This window comes from Mustela putorius, unplaced genomic scaffold (genome assembly GCF_011764305.1).
Source record: "Mustela putorius furo isolate JIRA1106 unplaced genomic scaffold, ASM1176430v1.1 tig00000640_pilon_pilon_pilon, whole genome shotgun sequence".
In the NCBI taxonomy this organism is placed as follows: domain Eukaryota; kingdom Metazoa; phylum Chordata; class Mammalia; order Carnivora; family Mustelidae; genus Mustela; species Mustela putorius.
The window spans coordinates 799,699-817,166 of NW_025421432.1; the positions used below are offsets into that span (position 1 = coordinate 799,699).

Below are 17,468 nucleotides of genomic sequence, written 5' to 3' on the forward strand. Positions count from 1 at the left end.
ACAGTACCTTTCTCCGATGTTTCCTTAGATCACTTGGCTGTGATTGGCAGTAATAAAAGCAACATAAAACAGAACTAATTAGTGAGTACTATTTGATCAGGTTACATGTTTAAATAGTATTCTATAACTTGACTGTCTTGTTTTTTCATTCCATTGTTTTCTAAATAAATGTCTTAAACCATTACAGAAAGACTTCTCCTGAGAGGGACTTCAGAGAGGAAACTTCGTAGATGGAATGGGTGGACAGCATGTCCACAGGATGGGGTCAAACATACGTGTATGAGATCTGAGACATGGAACCCTAGGGAATGGGAAGTACATATGGAGTGATCTAGCCAGAAATAAATATGGTACTATACCCTCCCAAGAAAACATAAATGGGAATGAAGAAGATCATAGATAAGTGAAGAATCAGTGCACATATATGGAGCTTATAAATATTCCTTTTTGCCCTATCTATGCAGAGCTTTGGTCCTCCCTCGGGCTGGGATGCTATTCCTGAGGTATCTCAAACTTCCTGGCATCCCCACAAATCTCTCATTCCCAAATGCCAAAAGCTCTGACTTCAGTGTAACATGTTTCTATGACTGCTGTTTTCTTGTTGATGTGCTTTTAAAGAACTTTTTGAAAAGTGAATTCTTTCTAATTTCCAATGAACCTATATTCCCTTAATATCTTCATTAATTTTTCTTGTGTGAGTAAAACAATTTTATTCCATTTTAGTTACATTTACATTTATATATTTTTCTTTCAATATTCTAACTAGATATTGGTAGAATGTTCTTTATGCTTATAGACTTGTGGTGAGGTAAAAGTAAATAAAAGCACATTTTATAATGAGGACAAATAATGTTTATAAAACATATAAATATATACAATACAAATGAATATAATAATCTTTTCCATCTCTGTTTTTCTGTCCCTAAAATTTTTCATTTTCCTCTGACTATTCAAACATGGATTATATCCAACAAGATTATTTCTCCTCCCCCAATATTTTCTACAGGTAAAAGAAAATCTACTTGTCTTTCACTGTAACGGTGATGAATTTAATGACAAAGTGCTATTAGGAGATAAGGACTTCCCAGGTTTCATTTCTTTTTTCTGAGTCAGATACGGAAATTTTAATTACATTTTTACCCTCAAGAAAAGCTTGAAAGATTTTTAAGTATGAATTATAGTGTAATAATGTTCATTTACCATTGATTTATTTATGACTAACTGCTCAAGAAAATGCATGAAAACTGGCATCTTTTTCATATAGACACAAACATTATATCTAAATGTGTTTATACACATTTTATTAGTATAAAATAATAACACTATCAAAGATTATGATGCTAATGTTTATGGAACTACTTAAAAGAGCAAAACACTATATTGCAAAAATATAAAAAAGAATAGCAGAACAGAAATAACCGAAGCTTCCTTGCCTTGAATACTGATTAAATTATGCTCTGTGGGCATAGCACTCTTACTATAGCTTTGATAATAAACAGTCATCAATATATGTAGCAAATATAAACAGAAACTAAGCCAGAGACAATATCCTGTTTAGTTAATAAAATCAGATTGATGGTTCCTAGATTTCGAAAATAAGCAGATCACAGCGTAGCTGCATATACTGGGTATATCTCAGTACATTGACTAAAAGTTTGTGCTGTGTCGAGGTGGGGTCAGTTCTGATTAGCTGTCCTTTGCCCCGATTGGATATTTTTTATAATGTCTATTTTAAAATTACTTTTTTAAGATTTTATTTAATTATTTATTTGAGAGTGAGAGCACGAGCATGAGCCAGGGCCAGGGGGCAGGTGGTGATAGGGAACAGCAGAGGGAGAAGCAGACTCCCTGCTGAAGAGAGAGCCTGGCGAGGGTCTAGATCCCAGGACAAGACCTGAGCTCAAGATCTGAGCCAAAGGCAGCCACTTACCTAAGCCACCCAGGTGCTCCTACTTAAAAAATATCTTTTAATATCAAGTCTGGAAATGAGCACAGACTAGAGGACTCAGTAGCTTAAGAAAGTAAAAATTTCCTTTTTTTTTTTTTAAATTTTGCCATTTTTCTTTTATGTTGACCTTTATCATATGGAAGTCCATAATCATAAAGAGTATGAACGTGAAAAACGCTGTCATAACATAAGAATAGTTTTTTTGTTTCAATTCTTAACTGTAACATTAAAGAAAAAGATATTTAACTTACATACATAACAAATTTGTAAAAATAAAATATAAAAAACTTGTAAGGTACTTTCTCCTCAGAGGTGACAGCAATTTCTATATATAGAGAGATATGACTTCTTTATAATAAATATGTGCATATATGTGCATTAATATAAATCAATTCCAATGGAAATAATTTTTACAATTTATTAGCTACAGTACATATCACTGCAACATATTTATGTAAAGATATCATTTAGAAAATGAATTAAAATGTTTTTCAGATATTTCATATACTTACATACACACACAGATATAGACATTGTGACACCATGTATAGTAGCTTCACAGCCTTCTGACTGTATTTAGAAACACTGTATATACCTCATATTCTTCCATAGCATCATTAATTTCTCCTCCATTTGTTATATTTGTGCTAGTTTTATACTGTATAAAACTTATTTCACCTATTTGTTTTAAATTAATTTCTATCTCCAAACTCATCTTTAATTAGAATTTTGTTGTTTTAGCAGCCAAGTTTTACTATTCATTACAAAAACAGAATTTTACCTCCAAAAATGTTTTGGAATATTTAAATCTTCATTATTGTCATTTAAACATATTCCCAGGTTATCACACACACACACACACACACACACACACACGTAGGGACAGAAGAGCATAAGCTTTTGTGTCGGGATATCTGAAGAAAAATCCAGCTCCACTTACTGTGGTGAGCATAAGCAATTTACTCGTGCTCTCAAACCCCAGTTACCTCTGCTCTCTCTTGAGGTGATACCCTCAGTCTTGCAGACATTATCATGAGAACTAAGTGACTAACCATCATAGCATTCAGTAGTCATTCCTGTCATTCCTTCCATACTCTTCTCTGTATTACTTTTAGCAAAGGGCACTTTGATTTTCCTCTCAATTATGTTCAGTGTACCTCTTAATTTAGGTTTCCAACTATTAATCCCAAATATTAAAAAAAAAATGAAATAAAGAAAGAGTAAAAAAGGGTAAAAATGTTGACATGAAATTCTAAAAAATATTGGGAAATTGTCCCTATTTTTTTCCAATGGCTCTTCTTATTAAAATTATATTACCTATATTCTAAAATGTTAACATTCTATGTTGTTCTATTGAAGCAATTATAATAATGAGGGTGTTTTTTTGTGATTTATTGCCTTAAAAATAAAATACCCAGTCCCAATTTACTTGATCAAGATCCCATGAAAATTTACTAATGGTTTAAGTCATTCAGATAGCTGCTGGGATATTTAGACTACTGTTTTTCTATTTACTTATTATGTGACCTTAGAAAATTACACCTTTGTAGGCTACATTTGTTTGTCTCATAATGGGATAAATAGTTGCAACTACCACATAGGGATGTTGTGAAAAAAAAAAAAAAAGAAAGAAAAGAAAAACAACAAAAAACACAGAAGGTCCTTAGAATAAACACCCAGTAAGTATCAGCTCATGCACCATTCATCTTAATGGGGGCAGGTGTTCTCGTGCATTTCATCATACCAGTGTCATGACTCCCATCCGATCCATTTCCCGGGCAGGACTCCGAGGGGTGAGCTTTGGCGTTGAGTGTCCACTCGGGGGAGATGAACTGGCCAGCGAAGAAGCTGTAACCGAGGCAGTGATGGAGGTTCCTGGGTGGACTCTTGCTAAATTCAGGCCTTCCAGGCTCACACTAGCCACTCGGTTCTCAATTTCTTCAGCACGTAACTCCGTAGATTCTTTTTCTTCCTGAATTAGCCTGGAAGATACAGTTTAATTTGGATCCATGATACGGTGGTAAGATGGTAGGTGGAATTCATGTAAATAAATGAATAAATAAATAAAGAGCTCTGTGAATATTTTATACCAAATCTAACGTTTTCTTTTCTCTAAGGCAAAGGTATAACTTTCAATAAATTCTAGAGGCTTTCTGGCTGAAATTCAGAAAATCCTTCTTTTCAAGTGATATATAACTCCTCCCCTCTTTCAGTCTAACCCTCTTTCTATACTACCACCTGCTAAAACTTTTTTTTCCAGCTGCTAAACCTTTTAAAACCTTGCTTGCCTAGATAATTTCTGCTACTAATCCTTTTTTTTTTTCCTGCCACTCATCCTAATCTTACATTTGGACTGAGGTGCCAATAAATGAGACTTTTAGGAACTCAGATCCTAACAAAGATACTGAACTTGACCTCCCACCTGATGAAAAAGTATAACTGATAGAATCTTCAACGAATGGTCATTCAGAATTATCATTTGGTCAAATAAAACCCCGAGACATTTTTTTAAGAATACTTACTTAGCCAAGTCAACTTCAAAAAAGCACCAGGCAATGTAATAATATGGAGATGATCTAACCACTGGTAGATAGATATGTACATACAGAATAAAAGAAATTGTTTCAACTGTTGCTATAAATGTTTTTGAGAAGACAAAGCACTATTACCCGTTTTTTCTTTAAGGAGAAGCTTCAGAATATGTACAAATTAGCTATTAGAGACATGCAAAGAACAAAGAGCTTTATTTAGCTGGGTTACATAAATATCCTATTTAAGTTGAATCTATACATATTTTGTATATTGTTACAATGAAACTGTGTAGCAGCAGTTGATTTTAAAACGGTGATCAACAACCTCTCCCCAGATATTTTCTTATTAACTACAAATGGCTTATTGGGATCGATACATAGTCCTTAAATCCAAGATTATGATAACTGCAAAGGTTTTTTTGGCATATTTACTTTGGAAACCAGTTATTTTTTTTTTCCCAAAACTAAACATACTCTTACCATATCATTCGGTAATTGTGTTCCTTGGTATTTACCTAAAGGAGTTGAAAACTTAAGTCTACACAAAAACCTGCATACAGATGTTTATAGCAACTTTATACATAATTGACAAACCTTAAAAGCAACCAAGATCTCTTTTAGTTGGTAAAGGGATAATCTGTGGTATATCCGGACAATGGAATAGTACTCAGGGCTAAAAAGAAATGAACTACCAAGCATTGAAAAGAGATGGAAGATCATTAAGTGCATATAACTAAGCAAAAGAAGCCAATCTAAACAGGCTACGTATTGTGTGATTCCAACCATATGACACTATAGGAAAAGGCAAAACTACAGGGACAGGAAAAGAGCAATGGTTGTCAGAAGTCAACAGGGGGAAAGGATTGAATAGGCAGAGCAGGGAGGATTTTTATGGCAGTGAAAAATGCTCTGTATGATACCATAATGATGGATACTTGTCAGACATTTTCCAAACCCAGAATGCACAACATCAAAAGTAAATTATAATGTAAACAATGGAATTTGGGTGATTAGTATGTTTCAGTATAGGTGCATCAACTTTAATATGCTGCTGTGGTGAAGGGTGTTAATGATGGGGGAGGCCACGCATGTGGGAGGCCTGGGGATATTCGGGAACTCTCTATACTTTGTGTGAACCTTCAATTTTGCGTGAACTTAAAACTGCTTCCAAAATTTAAGTAAACAAAGACTGAGACACATTTACTTAGTTATAATTTTTCAGTTCCACAAAGAATATGAATTCTGTGGTGCCTGGGTGGTTCAGTCAGTTAAGGGTCTGCCTTCAGCTCAGGGCATGATCCCAGGGTCCTGGGATCCAGCCCCATGACCGGCTTCCTGCTCAGTGGGGAGTCTGCTTGTCCCTCTCCTTCTGCCCTTCCTCCCCTTACTCCTGCTCTCTTCTTGTGTGCTCTCTCTCTCTCTTTCTCAAATAAATGAAGAAAATATTTTTTAAAAAGAATGAATTCTCTTACTTTGAACTTTATTTTCATGGGTACACTTTAAGTTCACCCAAAGATCAGAATCCCAAAGAAAGGCTTAGTCAAGTAATAGAACACAACATTATTAACGCTTTAAACACATTCCAATGGAAAAAAATGTCTCCTCTTAGAAAAACAACAACAACAAAAAGAAATTTTGTACTTTAAAATGCTTAGTGGGAAATGACTCCTTCAGAAAAATTGTTTTTTTCTACAAATAAACTGTAGTTATGAACACTAGACATTGTATTAATTGTAAAGGAAAGTCAAACCTAGAGAAATAAACTGAGTAATAGGTAGACTGAAGTTTAATTGAACAGGAAATCAAATGCTACCGATATGTTCAGTTTATTTAGAAAAATGATAATCCACTGATCTTTAGAATCCTAATGCAGAGAAAGAAGAAAGAAAGAAAGAAAGAAAGAGAGAAAGGGAGGGAGGAAGGGAAAAGATTCCTTTTGAAACGTCCTAATGCGTTGGGGAGAGAGTCCCACATAAATCATTAAGAAGGATGGAATAATACATAAGACCACAAAAGTAAGGCTCTCAAAATAGTAGCTAACTACAGATGCACAGATTAAATAACAAATGAGGCAGTGGCAAATGAAGTAATTTAATCCCTTCCTGTAAGGGAGAATTAGTAAACTAAGGGAACCAGAAAAGAGGAATTTTTTTTTAATGATTAACAATAGTTTGTGGAAGAAGAAACATCTTAACCAGAAATAAATTCTAGCGTTAGCAGTTTTTACGAAGATGCTGCCACTGTTTTTATGAAGATGCTTATTTCTTTTTTATAACAAGTTTTTAAATTTTAATTTCAGTATAGTTAACATAGTGTTGTATCAGTTTCATGTGTACAATAGAGTGATTCAACACTTCCATATACACTCAGTGCTCATCAGGGTACAGGAACTCCTTAATCCCCGTCACCTGTTTCACCCATTCTCCCACCCTCTCCCCTCTGGTGACCGTCAGTTTGTTCCCCACAGTTAAGAGTCTATTTCTTGGTTTGCCTCCATTTTCCCCTTTGCTCGTTTGTTTTGTTTCTTAAATTCCACATATTGGTGAAATCGTATGGTATTTGGCTTTCTGTGAATTACTTCACTTAGCATTATACTCTCTAGCTCCATCCATGTTGTTGCAAATGGCAAGATTTCAGTTCGTTCTGTTTTGTTTTGTTTTTTGAGAGAGAAAGAGAGCGCACACAGATGCACACCCATGAGTGAGGGGAGGTGAGGGGCAGAGGGAGAGGGGGATTTTTTTGGTTATGTTGTACACCTGCAACATGTGAATTTTTTTGGTATAATTTTTTAATTTAAATTCGATTTAATTAACATACACTGTATTATTAGTTTCAGACGTATAATTTAGTGATTCAGTAGTTGCATATAGCACCCAGTGCTCATTAGGTCAAGTGCCCTCCTTAATGCCCATCACCCAGTTACTCCATTCCCCCACGCACCTCTCCTCCAGCAAGAGAATCTTAAGCAGGCTCCATGTAGAGACTGAGGCAGGGCTCAATCTCATGACCCTGAGATCATGACTGAGCCAAAAATCAAGAGTCAGATATTTAGCCAACTTAGTAACTCAGGTGCCCCAAGATTTCATTCTATTTTAGGGCTGAATAGTTCTCCATTGTATGTATAACCACTTCTTTACTGTTTATCTATCAATGGACTCTTAGTCTGATTCTATAGTCTAGTTACTGTAAATAACCTTATGCAATAAACATAGGGTTGCACGTATCCCTTTGAATGAGTGTTTTGGTATTTTTTGAGGAAATACCTAGTAGTGTGATTACTGGCTCTTAGGGTAGTTGTGGTCTTTTTTTTTTTTTTTTTTTTTGAAGATTTTATTTGTGTGCGTGTGAGAGAGAGAGAGAGAGCGCGCACACACAAGCAGAGGCAGCAGCAGGCAGAGGAAGAAGCAGGCTCCATGATGAGCAAGGAGCCCCAAGTGGGACTCGATCCCAGGACGCTGGGATCATGACCAGAGCCGAAGGCAGCCACTTAACTGGTTGACTGAGCTACACAGACATCTCAGATAGCTCTCTTTTTAACTTTTTGAGGAATCTCTACACTGTTTTCTGGAGTGGTTGTAACAGTTTGCATCATCCATCAACAATTTAAGAGGATTCTCCTTTCTCCACATCTCCACCAGCAACATTTGCTGTTTCTTATGTTTTTGGTTTTAGCTATTCTGACAGGTATGAGGTAATATCTCATTGTACTTTTTATTTGCATTTCTCTGATGACAATTAGTGATGTTGAACATCTTTTCATGTGTCTGCTGACTATCTGTGTCATTTTGGAAAAAAATTTCTTTTCATTTCTACCCATTTTTAATTGTATTATTTATTTTTGGGGTGTTGAGTTATACTATTTTTTTAAATATATTTTGGATATAACCCTTTATCAGATATGTCATTTACAAATATCTTCTCCCATTCTGTAGGTTGCCTTTTAGCTTTGTTCATTGTCTCCTTCACTGTGCAAAAGCTTTTTATTTTGATGTAGTCCCAATAGTTCATTTTTGGATTTGCTTCCCTTGCCTCAGGAGACATATCTAGAAAATGTTGCTATGGCTGATGTCAGAAATTACTGCCTATGCTTTCCTTTAGCATTTTTAGGGTTTCAGATCTCACATTTAGATCTTTAATCCATTTTGAATTTATTTTTTAAAAAGATTTTATTTATTTATTTGACAGAGAGAGATCACAAGCAGGCAAAGAGAGAGATGGGGAAGCAGGCTCCCTGCTGAGCAGAGATGCTAATGTAGGGCTCAATCCCAGGACCCTGATATCAGAACCTGAGCTGAAGACAGAGGCTTTAACCCACTGAGCCACTCAGGTGCCCCTGAATTTATTTTTGTGTATGGTGGAAGAAAGAATGAAACTGGTTCCAGTTGTACATGGCTGTCCAGTTTTCTCAACACTATTTGTTGAAGATACTGGTCTTTTCCCCATTGCATATTCTTTCTTCCTCTGTAAAAGATTAACTGACCATATACTTTTGAGTTTATTTCTGTGATTTCTGGTCTGTTCTACTGATCAATGTGTCTGTTTTTATGCCAGTACCATACTGTTTTGATTACTAAAGCTTTGTAATATAACTTGAAGTTTGGAGTTGTGATACATCCAGTTTTGATTTTTTTTTTTTTTCAAGATTGCTTTGGCTACTCAGGATCTATTGTGGTTCCACACAAATTTTAGGATTGTTTGTTCTATTTTGTGAAAAATATTGTTGTTATTTTGATAGGGATCGCTTTAAATTTGTAGATTACTTTGGGTAGTACAGACATTTTAACAGTATTTGCTCTAATCCATGAACATGGAATATCTTTGCATTTCTTTGTGTTGTTTTTAATTTCTCTCATCAGTGTTTGATAGTTTTTGGAGTAGAGGTCTTCCAATTCCTTAGTTAAGTTATCCCTACATATTCTATTATTTTTTAAAAGTGCAATTGTAAATGGGATTATTTTCTTCATTTCCCTTTCTACTGCTTCATTTTTAGTGTATAGGAACGCAACAGATTTCCATACATTGATTTTGTACCCTGCCACCTTAATGAGTTCATTTATCAGTTCTAGTAGTTTTTTGGTGGAGTCTTTAGGATTATCTATAAACAATATCATATCATCTGTAATTAGTAGAAGTTTTAGTTCTTCCTTACCAATTTGGACATTTTTTCCTTCTTTTTGTTGTCTAATTGCTATGGTTAGACTTCTAGTAGTATGTTGAATAACAGTGGTGAAAATGGACATTCTTGTTTTGTTCCTGACCTTAAGAAAAAAAACTGTTTTCCATCACTGAGTATGATACTTACTATGGGTTTTTCATGTAAAGCCTTAATTATTATGTTGAGATATTTTCTCTCTAAATCTACTTTGTTGAGGGTTTTTATCATGAATGGGTATTGTACTTTGCCAAATGCTTTCTCTTCATCTGTTGAAATGATCACGTGTTTTTTTAACCCTTTTCTTATTGATGTGCTGTATCACATTGATTTGTGAATATTTGATTACCCTTGCATTCTGGGGCTAAATCCCTCATGATCATAATTTTTAATGTATTGTTGGATTTGGTTTGTTAATATTTTGTTGAGAATTTTTGCATCTATGTTCATCAGAGATATTGGCCTACAGTTCTCTCTTTTTTTTTTTTTTTTGGTAATGTATTTATCTGGTTTTGGAATCAGGGTGATACTGGCCTCATAGAATGTATTTGGAAGTTTAGTTTGTATTTTTTGGAATGGTTTGAGAAGAATTGATATTACCTCTTTTTCAAATGTTTGGTAGAATTTGCCTGTGAAGTCATCTGGTCCTGATCTTTTGTTTGTTGGGAGTTTTGATTATTGATTCAATTTCATTGCTGATAACTGGTCTGTTCAAATTTTCTATTTCTTACTGCTTCAGTTTTAGGTTATACATTTCTGGGAATTTATCCACTTCTTCAAGTTTGTCCAATTTGTTGGCATATAATTTTTCACAATATTCTCTTAAAATTGTATTTTTTTTAAAGATTTAATTATTTGACAGAGAGAGATCACAATTAGACAGAGAGGCAGGAGAGGGGGAGGGGGAAGCAGACTCCCTGCTGAGCAGAGAGCCCGATGTGGGACTCAATCCAGGACCCTGAGATCATGACCTGAGCTTAAGGCAGCAGCTTAACCCACTTAGCCACCCAGGCGCCCTTAAAATTGTATTTCTGTGGTGTTGCTTATTATTTCTTCTCTTTCATCTGTGATTTTATTTGGGTCTTTATTTTATGAGCCCAGCTGGACGTTTATCAATTTTATTGACCTTTGAAAAGAACCAACTCTTAGTTGCATTTATCTCTTCTACTGGTTTTTGTTCATTTATTTTTAGTTTCTTATCATTTATTTCTGCTCTAACCTTTATTATTTCCTTCCTTCTGCTGGTTTTGTATTTTGTTTGTTATTTTTCTAGCTCCTTTAGGTATAAAGTTAGATTGTTTATTTGAGATTTTTCTTGCTTCTATCTTGCATTGCTATAAACTTTCCTCTTAGAACCACTTTTGCTGTATCCCAAAGACTTTGGACCACTGCATTTTTCATTTTGATTTGTTTCCATTTAATTTTTTATTTCTTCTTTTATTTCCCCATTGATTCTTCTCCTCCTCCCCCTTCTTCTTCTTCTTCTTTTTTGGTGATACCATTTTTCTCTATTTTTTATTATTTATTTATATATTTTTCTTTTTTTAAATTTAATTTTATTTTTTCAGTGTTCAAAGATTCATTGTTTACGCATCACACCCAGTGCTCCATGCAATACATGACCTCCTTAATACCCACCACCAGGTTCTCCCAACCCCCCACCAACCACCCCTCCAAAACCCTCAGTTTGTTTTTCAAAGTCCACAGTCTTTCACGGTTCATCTCCCCCTCCGATTTCCCCCAACTCACTTCCCCTTTCCTTCACCCAATGTCCTCTGTGTTATTCGTTATGCTCCACAAGTAAGTGAAACCATATGATACTTGACTCTCTCTGCTTGACTTAGTTCACTCAGGATAATCTCTTCCAGTCCCATTCATGCTGATACAAAAGTTGGGTATTCATCCTTTCTGATGGAGGCATAACTCATTTTTAATTTAGTAGCATGTTATTTAACTGTCACATATTTGTGCTCTCTCCAGATTTTTCTTGTGGTTGACTTCTGGTTATACAGTATTGTGGTCAGAAAAGATGCATGGTATGACTTCAGTCTTTTTTAATTTGTTGACTTGTTTTGTGGTCTAGTATGTGATCTATTCTGGAGAATGTTCCATGTGCACTTGAAAAGAATGTGTATTCTGTTCTTTTAAGATGGAATGTTCCAAATATATCTGTTAAGTCCATCTGATCCAGTGTGTCATTCAAAGCCACTGTTTTCTTCTTGATTTTCTGTTTGGATGATCCATCCATTGATGTAAGTTAAAGTCTTCTACTATGATTGTATTACTATCAGTTAGTTCCTTTATGTTTGTTATTAACATGTATTTGGAAGCTCCCATGTTGGGTGTATATTTATAACTGTTCTATCTTCTTGTTGGATTGTCCCCTTTATTTATTATATAGTGTCCTTCTTTGTCATTTGTTACAGTCTTGGTTTTAAGTCAATTTTTCTAGTATAAGTATTGCTACCCCAGTATCTTTTGACATCCATTTGCATGACAAATGTTCTTCCATCTTTTCACTTTCAACCTGCCAGCATTTTTAGGTCTGAAATATATCTCTTGTCAGCAGCATATAGATCACTCCTTTTTTTTTTTAAATCCAATTTGACACCCTATGTATTTTGATTGGAGCATTTAGTTTGTACATCCAAAATAATTATTGACAGATATGTATTTATTGCCATTTTGTTACTTGGTTTACAGTTGTTTTTATAGTTTTTCTCCGATCCTTTCTTCTCTCCTCTCTTTCATGGTTTGTTGGCTTTCTTCAGTCATATACTTGGATTTCTTTCTTTTTGTTCTTTGCCTATCCATGACAGGTTTTTGATTTGTGGTTACCATTAGCAGTCTATATTACGTTGATGGTTGCTTAAGTTTGAACCCATTCTTTAATCCTCTCCACATCACATATTAGGCATATGGTGTCACATTTTATATCCTTTTATTTTGTGAATCCCTTGACTAATTTTTACAGATATATTCTCTACCTTTAGTTGTAGAGTTCATTTGTCAGTCTTCAGATCATTTTCTGGGTTACTTTCACTTATGTGAGTGTTAACAAGTTCTATCCACGGGATGAGATGAGCTTACGTTCCTCCTACTCTACCACCTTCCCCTGCTGCTCAAGATGTCTATTTCTTCTGAATATTGGTATATACTTGAATTAAATGTACCTCTTAATTTCTTACAAATTAACAATTATATTAAATACATTATTACAGTCAGCAAGGAAACATATAAAAGGGTATCAACTTAATTAGTCTAGGCCAAGATTATAACTGGGCTCTACTACCCTATGGTAACAAAGTTGAGTTCCTAGAGGGACCTGGGTTGTCATTGAGGGTATATGTATGTATTTTCAATGAAAACAAATATCACAGAACCATAGTTCATTTCAAATCTATTCAGTGTGTTAAATCATTAGTCCCATAGTGTCAATAAATGTTATTTTGTTTTAATTTATGTTCTATATTATTTTTTCTATTTATGCTAATCAAACATTTATGAAACACTTTCTATTTATCAAGAAAAGTGCTAAGATCTAGATATAAAACAGTGGGCAAAACAAGATACATTTCTTGTTCTTATATAATTTACAATCTAATGAAGGTAAGAAAGGCAGTAAAATGAACAAAAATACAGAAGAAGGATGGTAGAGATGTTCATGGTAAAAGTAAAGAGGGTTAAATGTTATGGGACGATGGTATGGAATGAGGAGAATGTTCCAGAAGAAAGGAATAGCAACTATAAAGGAAAGAGCAAGGAATATTCGAAGAACTGTAAGTCTTGTATAATGAAACATGGAGTAGGTGAGAATGTCGAGGAAGGTGGGGCATTGTAGATAATATGGAGTATTTTGTTCTTTATCTTAAGGACAACTGAAGGGTTTGAAAAAGGGTTCCTTTACCTAAGCACACTGGGTTTTAAAAAAGTTTTCTCTGATTGCAATGTTACTTTGGATTAGATGGGAACCCATGTACCGTGAGAAAACCAGAAAGTATTATTGTCATCTACATGAGAATCTATTGAAATGTGCAAGAAGCTGATGACAGTAGAGAACTGGATAGATGTGAATCATATTAGGAAGCCAACAGATTTAGCTAGAGCCATAAAAAAAAAAAAAAAACCAACAAAAAAACTCCATTGTTCAAAATAGTAAAGAAATGTTCATCCACTGAGAAAAAAACAAGAATAGTTTCCTGATGTTTGAAAGACTATAAATTCACCTGACACAGTTAGGTTCTTCACTGGGGTTAGTCAAGTTAATGGTAAGTAAAGACTATTAATATCACTGGGATTTGAGAACATATATATTAAGTTAAAAATTGAAATGATCAACATTTCTCAATGTTTGAATTGATAACTTGTACAACTTCAACTCTATAATGTAATCTACTCTTTGGAAACCATTTATTATCCAGTGTGGTGATAGTGCATTTTTTCATATCTAGTATGAAATAATTCAGTTCTAGTTAATTTCACTCTGATGTCCAAATACTTTTAAGGAGCTGGCTGCATATTAATTGCATGCTATTTAGTACCTTTATGGCAGCTGTTAAATGTACCTTAAGAATATACCTTATTACCACAAATATCCTTTAAATAGTAAATTTTAATGTAAAAAGTGCTTTAAAATTCAAAGGCTCCTAGGGATCCCTGCTACTCTGATTTAATTATGTCATTTTTAGTATCAAGCTCTTCTAATCCTTTAAAACCATCAGTGATAATTGAACTCACCTGATTTCTTTGTTGATGGCATCCAACTGTTCCTGAAGCATCATGGCTAGCGTCTGGGCATCAGAATGACCACTTGGGGAGAGAAGATCCATTGAACTAAAAATAGTTTCTCTGTCATCATCATCAATATCAGACATTTCTGTGTCACTTTCAAAAGGGTGGCTGCTTAGCACTCCAATTTGCTGAGTTCTATTCCACTCATGATCCCCAAGAGATTTCACCTGTGTGGGAAATGAGTAATTATCATATGTATGTATTGCTCATTATCAAAGCACTATTCTGAAAAATATCAACAAAAAGCACACATGTTTTATTAGTTTACCTAGCAAAAGCAGAAATGATTATTACCATTTTAATGCATTGTTTCAATAAAATATTTCCTTGAAATCTTAAGTATGGAAGATACTGTCAGCATAAATATCAAGATTTTAATAGGAATGATGATGAACTGATGCATGATTTCTAGTTCAACCCCAATTCAAGTTAACAATTACTTTAAAGTATCTATGTTTGAAACATTTTTCCTTCTTTCCAAATATAATAATCTCTTTTCACTTGTACTAAAACATTTCCATCTCTTATACTAATTAGTCTTACCTACACTTTCTTATTATAGGCTGAGACTGCAAATATTATCACACTACTTATATGATAATTCTCTTTGCAACATTCATTTACGTAGATTCTAACAAAGCATAATCAAATTAATATTGAAAAGTGATTTAATTTCATCTCTACTGTTCTGATCACTTAAATGCTTCATTGATTTTTTTAAGCCCAAGGCACACTAATTTACATGACTATGTTTTTTATTTGATATAATAAATCCCTCCTGTGAATTAACATCTTTTTTAGGAAGTAATCTCTACATCCCATGTGACCCTGAGATTAAGAGTTGCATGCTCTACTGATGGAGCCAGCCAGGTGGCCCTACAGATAATATACCTATAGGTGTTTTTCAAGCTGTTATCTGGGGGTAGGAGAGAGAGGGAAGTAAGAGAGAAAGGACCTAGAGTTTTCTGTCTTATGAAATTGGTTTTCATTTTTGTGATTATGTAAAATGATTTTCTGGGGAGGAATCATATGATATTTCCCAGAGTATTTATTTAAGATTTGAGGACCTGAATTAGCGTTTGTGTTATAAATTGTTTTGGTACCAAGTAGACCTAATTTATTTGTCATATACAAATGAGAAAAGAACTAAGATGGACTTGATTGTTTTTTCATTTGTTCACTTATGATTCACTCATTTAACAGATACTAAATACCTACTATGAAAGATTAATTTATACATGACACAGGTACCAATTAAAAACCACAAGGTGGGGGGGGCGGAGTCAAGATGGCGGAGATGGCCGGAGATCAGCTAGATAGCTTATCTAAAGATCGCAAACACCTGAAAATCCATCGGCAGATTGAAGAGAAGAAGAACAGCAATTCTGGAAACAGAAAAACAACCACTTTCTGAAAAGTAGGACCCGCGGAGAAGTGAATCCAAAGCGACGGGAAGATAGACCCCGGGGGGAGGGGCCGGCTCCCGGTTAGCGGCGGAGCAACGGCGCACGAAATCAGGACTTTTAAAAGTCTGTTCCGCTGAGGGACATCGCTCCAGAGGCTAAACCGGGGCGAAACCCACGCGGGGTCAGTGTGGCCTCAGGTCCCGCAGGGTCACAGAAGGATTGGGGGTTTCTGAGTGTCGCAGAGCTTGTGGGTATTGGAACGGGAAAGCCGGCTACCGAGACAGAGCCAACAGTAAGCTCGCAACTCAGTGTTACCTTGAACCGGTCGCAGGCTCGGTGAGCTCGGAGTGCGGCCGGAGGTCAGGCAGACGGGAGTAACTGGGCGCTGTTCTCTGAGGGCGCACTGAGGAGTGGGGCCCTGGGCTCTCGGCTCCTCCGGGCCGGAGACCAGGAGGCTGCCATTTGTATTCCCGTCCTCCAGAACTCTATGGAAAGCGCTCAGGGAACAAAAGCTCCTGAAAGCAAACCTGAGCGGATTACTCACCCCGGCCCCTGTTAAGGGCGGTGCAATTCCGCCTGGGGCAAAGACACTTGAGAATCACCACAACAGGCCCCTCCCCCAGAAGATCAACAAGAAATCCAGCCGAGACCAAGTTCACCTACCAAGGAGTGCAGTTTCAATACCAAGGAGAGCAGCAGAATTCCAGAGGAGGAGAAAGAAAAGCACAGACCTCGTGGCTTTTTCCCTGTGATTTTTTTTTAGTCTTGCAGTTAATTTGATTTTTTTCTTTTTCATTTTTTGGTTTTTTTTTTTTTTCTCACCTTCTGGTAAATTTTTTTTTAACTTTTACCTTTTTCTTTTTTAACATTTTTTAACTAGTTTATCCAATATATATATTCTTTCTTTTTTATATTTTTCTTATTTGTTTTCTTTTTTTTAATTCTTTTTTTTCTCTTTTTTCTTTTTTTTTTCTTTCTTCCTTCTTGAACCTCTTTTTATCCCCTTTCAACCCCCTCACGATTTGGGATCTCTTCTAATTTGGTTAAAGCATATTTTCCTGGGGTTGTTGCCACCCTTTTAGTATTTTACTTGCTCCTTCATATACTCTTATCTGGACAAAATGACAAGAAAGAAAAATTCAACACAAAAAAAAGAACAAGAGGCAGTACCGAAGGCTAGGGACCTAATCAATACAGACATTGGTAATATGTCAGATTTGGAGTTCAGAATGACAATTCTCAAGGTTCTAGCTGGGCTCAAAAAAGGAATGGAAGATATTAGAGAAACCCTCTCCAGAGATATAAAAGCCCTTTCTGGAGAAATAAAAGAACTAAAATCTAACCAAGTTGAAATAAAAAAAGCTATTAATGAGCTGCAATCAAAAATGGAGGCTCTCACTGCTAGGATAAATGAGGCAGAAGAAAGAATTAGTGATATAGAAGACCAAATGACAGAGAATAAAGAAGCTGAGCAAAAGAGGGACAAACAGCTACTGGACCACGAGGGGAGAATTCGAGAGATAAGTGACACCATAAGACGAAACAACATTAGAATAATTGGGATTCCAGAAGAAGAAGAAAGAGAGAGGGGAGCAGAAGGTATACTAGAGAGAATTATTGGGGAGAATTTCCCCAATATG

General features: G+C 35.3%; 1 protein-coding gene across 12 annotated transcripts in view; it reads right to left on the minus strand.

The window, feature by feature from the left end:
- Positions 1-17,468, minus strand: part of PPFIA2 (PTPRF interacting protein alpha 2) — a 496,304-nt gene that overhangs the window by 75,536 nt on the left and 403,300 nt on the right. For all 12 annotated transcript variants that reach the window (XM_045082940.1, XM_045082946.1, XM_045082943.1 and 9 more), the window contains 3 exons: positions 14,369-14,589; positions 3,693-3,930; positions 8-37 (listed from right to left, as the gene is read on the minus strand). In XM_045082940.1, coding sequence (XP_044938875.1) covers positions 8-37; positions 3,693-3,930; positions 14,369-14,589 — 489 coding nt within the window. The remainder of the gene's footprint in view (positions 1-7; positions 38-3,692; positions 3,931-14,368; positions 14,590-17,468) is intronic.